A 5,078-nucleotide genomic window follows, 5' to 3' on the forward strand; every position below is an offset into this window, starting at 1 on the left:
TCACCTGCAGGGGGTTGGCACCGGCTTCTGACCGAGGAGGCTGTGCAGAAGAGGCAGCAGGACGACGTGTGCACAGCCCCGTGCGACGCTGACCGGTGGACCCGCTGCCGAGCCAACCAGGCAAGCGCGGGACGACCGGACGATGCTATACGTACTCGGTACTCCATGGCCCCCATATACGTACAGTGGGCCTGTTCGCTTGCCGGCTGAAAAGCTGAAACGGCTGATTTATTGTGAGAGAAAAATACTGTTTGGTGGCTGATAAGCCGGCTGAATAAGCTGAAGCGAACAGACCCAGTAACTGTACAGGGCTTGCAGCAGTTGGGTGATCGAGGTGACTGAGACGTCGTGACGGGAGTTGAGTGAAGGAGACTCGATACGGTGATGGGGGTGATGGCTGATGAGCAGTGTACCAAGCTGTGTGTCTTATCCGTCGAGCAAGTTGGGTGATGGGCTCGACGCCTGATGCCGGCGCACTGCAATGCCAGATCGATGATGAGATGACACATATCGAAAAGAAAAAAACAAGGAAGGGGCTGGCTGCCTTTCGCGTCAGCGTCAAGCCTCCGCGGCTCCGCCGTCTGCCGGCGGGCCGCCGCCGCCGCTCGTCCATGAAGATTTCGATCGGGGGACTGGGGACAGAGGAACGTCGCTCTCCATGGATCCGTCGGAACGGATATCACAAGCATGCAGATAATTGATTATTAGTAAACAAATTCGAAGAAAATAGAGGGAAATAGTCGGGCACATGTTTTTTTTTTTGCTGTTGAGTACTGTACATTTCTCTATTACATGCTGGCAAATCTATGCATGGGGTTGTGGTTAAAGTGGGGTGGATTCATTCCTGTTTTTTTGTCGAGGGTTAAGATATGTGGGATGGATGGTAATAGCAACACTATTGTTTGATGAGCTCCATCTATCATTTTAGGACCAACACGTCCGCTGTATCTTTTCTTTTTCTTCTTATTTTCCTAATCTTCTTCTCCCCGCGACATTCTCCTCCCGCCATCTTTTGTCCCCACCCGCCTCCTCCCCCGCCACACTGCCCAAGCTGGCTCCTCCCGCCGGTGGCCCTCCACGCGCCGCACCCTAAGACCGGCTCCCCCGCAACCTCATATGATAAAACTCCCTTAACCTCGCATGTGTAACGTCAAATTCTGAACCCTCACATATTGATATTCAATAAGGTGCCTCGAGGTTAAGCCGCGGAAACATCGGTGACTTATCTATTCTTTATTAACCCTCGAAGTCTCTAAAGGGGACTCAAGGTTAATGGTTTGTTCCGTGTTGTCTTTCTTGCAGGAACGAGCACGAAGCGACACTCTGCGAGGTTAGGTGATTTACTCATGATGTTGCAAGATTGTTAGCTCGAAGCTACTTTAGTCACCCCAGGCAAGAAGGAAGTCTCGAGGTTAGCAAGCGGGAGGTGTGTAGAACACGAACACATGTAGAAGTCCAATTTGTACACTCTAACCAAAATGACCATTGTACACGGCATATTTCAACCCTTTAGTTTGTTACTGGTAGAGAACTGATATTTCGTCCAACCCTCTTCAGTCCCGGATAAAATCGGACCCGTGACTAAAGTGGCTTTAGTCCCGAGTCAAATACCAATCGGGACTAAAGGCCCCCCTTTAGTCCCGAGTCAAAAATTAGCCACCCGTAGGAGACCCTTTAGTCCCAGGTGGAAAAAATCAGCAATCCATGGGGGACCCTTTAGCCACGGGTGGTAAGACTAGTCCCGGTTGGTGTTATCACCCGGAATTAAAGCCCTCGATCGTTTAGTCCCGGTTGGTGACCTTTAGTACTGGTTGGTGTTACTACCCGAGACTAAAGAGTCCTCCACGGGTGGCTACAAAAAGGACTAAAGCCCTCGAACCCTTTAGTCTTGGTTTGTGTTACCAACCGGGACTAAAGACGTCTTTAGTCCCGGTTGGTAACACAAACCAAGACTAAAGGGTTGCCCACAAGTTAATACAAAAGGATTGCATCCCCTATATAGTCAGATGTGCTGTATAGGTGGGATTGTAAGGAAGCTACGCGCGAGGCTTGTGATCCCACATACCGCGCACGTGCATAGTTCGCGTAACTTGCGAGGTTGGGGGGTTTGTGGGTCCTTCCAGGGATTTCTTTTTTTGCAAAACCATTTAGTCCGGGTTGGTATTACCAACCGGGACTAAAGGGGGTAGGGGTTGTGTCTAGCGTGGCGACCCCTTTAGTCCCGGTTGAGCGACCTGGGACTAAAGACTCCCTTTTCGTTTCGATTACTCTATCCCGGATGGATTTTCGGGAGATATGCCCACACCAACCGGACTAAAGGCGAGTTTTTTTTTCTTTTTTTACTTTCATTGCATATTTTACTTTTACCGCACTTTACTCTTATTGCTTCGTGACCATTATTCAAAAACACAAAAATATAATAGTACTTTATATCCTGAAAAAAAGTTGTAAAACTTTATAGCAAAAGGGCAAAATTGTCTTCGTAGAAGGTATATGATATTTCATGGTCAACTGAACAGTGTAGTGGTACTTTTTAAAACCTAAAGCAAGTTGATCAAGTGGTGTATTTGGAAGAGACAATAAAGACCTGATTTCACTAATCATTAGGAACATCAAATGGTCGTACAGATGGATTGATATTAGGAAATTACATCAAATGAAGTTGCACAATAATGGGTGACCATCCCATTGGCAAATATTGAAAAATATGAAAAGTTTGAAATGGAAACTTAAGTGTACATGTAGCTGTAGGCCTGTGGTTCACGCACGGCCACGCTATTTATTCAGAAAATAACAAGGCGCGTAACGACGCCTGCTGCAACTAGCTAGTCTGATGAAGTTGCATGCAGCTGATCGATGAGCTCAGCTCGGAAGCTTCCCGGCCCGTCCACAGACTAAACACTGAACGTGCCACTCAGCACGAGGTTGTGCCCATTCACGCTCTTGCCATAGTCCGACGCCAGGAACACCGCCGCGTCGGCCACGTCTTCATATTTCACCACCCGTTTGGTCATGTAGTTCCCGATCATATGAAGCCGCTGCTGGACATCTGCGGTGGGGAAGATTTTCTCCAGCAAGAGCGGATCCAAGCTTCTGGACTCGACGCGATGCGGCGAGATGGCGTTCACCCGCACGCCGTCGTTCGCCAGCTCGGCCGCCGCGGCGCGAACCAGCCCCATCACCGCGGCCTTGGAGATGCTATACGCCGAAGGCACCGCGTCGCCGAGCAAGCCCATGGTGCTGCCCGTGCAGAGGATGCATCCGCTCTTGTTCTTGCGCATCACGTCGCCAGCTTGCCTGATGCTCTCTAGGACGGACTTGACGTTGATGCTCATGGCCTTGTCCAAGTCTGTGATGCTGCGAGCGGAGAACACACCGTCGTGGAACCCCGCGTTGTTGTAGAAGATGTCAGGGTCCTTATTATTAAAGCTTGTGTTCGCCTTATCAATCACTTTGGTAATATCCGACGCGACGGTGACGTCGCATTTCATTGCTTCAGCCACTCCAGCTTTGCTACTGTTGAGAATCGATGCTAGTTGTTGGCAGTCGGCGACATTGATGTCGGCGAGAACGACGCTGGCGCCATGGGCGACGAACCTTGTGGCAATCGCCTTGCCGATGTTACTGGCGGCGCCCGTGATGATGGCCACCTTTCCAGAAAGCAGCCTGCGAGTCCGCCACAGCCCATGATCCGCATTAACTTGTACTCAATCAGTGCATATATAGAGTAAATTAAAATTAGCATAGGCAATTTAGACCAGCTATTTCTTATTATATACAGCACTATGGTACTGCTTCTAGATACTTTTTTATTAATTTTTTGCTAGCCGTTGATCTACGTAAGATAATAAAAACATAATTACATTGGATACGGGTCCACTGTTTTTATACTTGGTCGCACCTATTTAGTAGTCTTGATATTTTCTCTACGTACCTCTAGGCACTTTTTATATCTTTCAACAATATAATTTCTTTGGATGGATGGCTATCATTTTTTCCAACCATTACAAAAATCAACTAGTAGTGTGAAATATTTGTAAAACAAAGTAGAATTACTACTCGATATTCGGATATAATTTGGAATGCATCCCCCCCCCCCCAAATTTCTACCAAGCAGGCAGGTTGACTCAAAATCTCGAACGTGGTTCAAAAGTGGAATGTTCAGTTCAAAATGTTCCTCAATTTATCTATCAATGTTAGAAATAGGTGGTCCAAATAGATGGTGCAAATGTATATATGATTTCGTTTAAAAAAATGGAAATATATGAAGGTAAAGTCTCAAGCTAGCGTACTGTGGCGTCGACATAATGGAAAAAAAGGTTTTCAACTCCGGAGATGACGTTGGTCCAGCTTGCGGCCTCCTCCTTTGCTGCACTCACAACGAACACCAAGTAGCCAGCTTAGCTTGCTATCACAAATGGAAACCATTTCGGTCTGTTACTACTAGGAAAAAATGGTACCCCAGAGGAGCCAGAGCTGACCTGATAATGTCACCGAGAGAGCGCTCCTGCTGCTTCTGCAAAGCTGATTGAGTTGGGGTTTCCCCAGCCATCGTGGTCGTCTTAAATAGAAGTTTCTGCCCTCTCTGCATCGCAGGGATCCAATGAACAAGAACAGAAAATATATGTCAACCAAACAGGATCTGCACGTGCCATTTCTGTTTTCTGAGATTCGATCTTCAAAGGCATCAACTGGTGGCTCTCATTTCTTACATTAATTCAGACTTCAGCAAGTCTTCCCTTTATACTTACTGACCTCCTCATCCAAGTCTTCTCTTGGGATCGACGCGGCGCGTTTCGTGGTACGATCTGGATCAAACCACATGCAATGTCTGCATTTCATCACGGATCATGCATTGCTCGTGCATTTCATCAGAACACCATTACATGCTTTGGTTACACATATATATACTAAACATGAAGTTTAGCAAGACGCAAAGAAAGAAAGTGAAATGAACTACCTAGTCTTTCATATATCATACTGCTGACAGCTGACGTAGTTAGTAGTGACTCATGATGATGACCTCAGCTGCATCTCGTGGTATAGTACCCTCTAGATGTTAGAATTCTAGATGAAAT

The 5,078-nt window shown here is 47.2% G+C and overlaps 1 protein-coding gene across 1 annotated transcript; it reads right to left on the bottom strand.

Annotated features, from left to right (window-relative positions):
- Window positions 1-2,575: 2,575 nt before the first annotated feature.
- On the bottom strand, window positions 2,576-4,548 carry LOC117833035 (short-chain dehydrogenase reductase 2a). Its single transcript, XM_034712376.2, has 3 exons — window positions 4,482-4,548; window positions 4,293-4,369; window positions 2,576-3,666 (listed from the first exon to the last, which is right to left on the bottom strand). The coding sequence occupies exons 2-3, from the start codon at window positions 4,304-4,306 to the stop codon at window positions 2,895-2,897; spliced, it is 786 nt and encodes a 261-aa protein (XP_034568267.1). The 5' UTR covers window positions 4,307-4,369; window positions 4,482-4,548; the 3' UTR covers window positions 2,576-2,894.
- Window positions 4,549-5,078: the final 530 nt, after the last annotated feature.

This window comes from Setaria viridis, chromosome 8 (assembly GCF_005286985.2).
Source record: "Setaria viridis chromosome 8, Setaria_viridis_v4.0, whole genome shotgun sequence".
In the NCBI taxonomy this organism is placed as follows: Eukaryota; Viridiplantae; Streptophyta; class Magnoliopsida; order Poales; family Poaceae; genus Setaria; species Setaria viridis.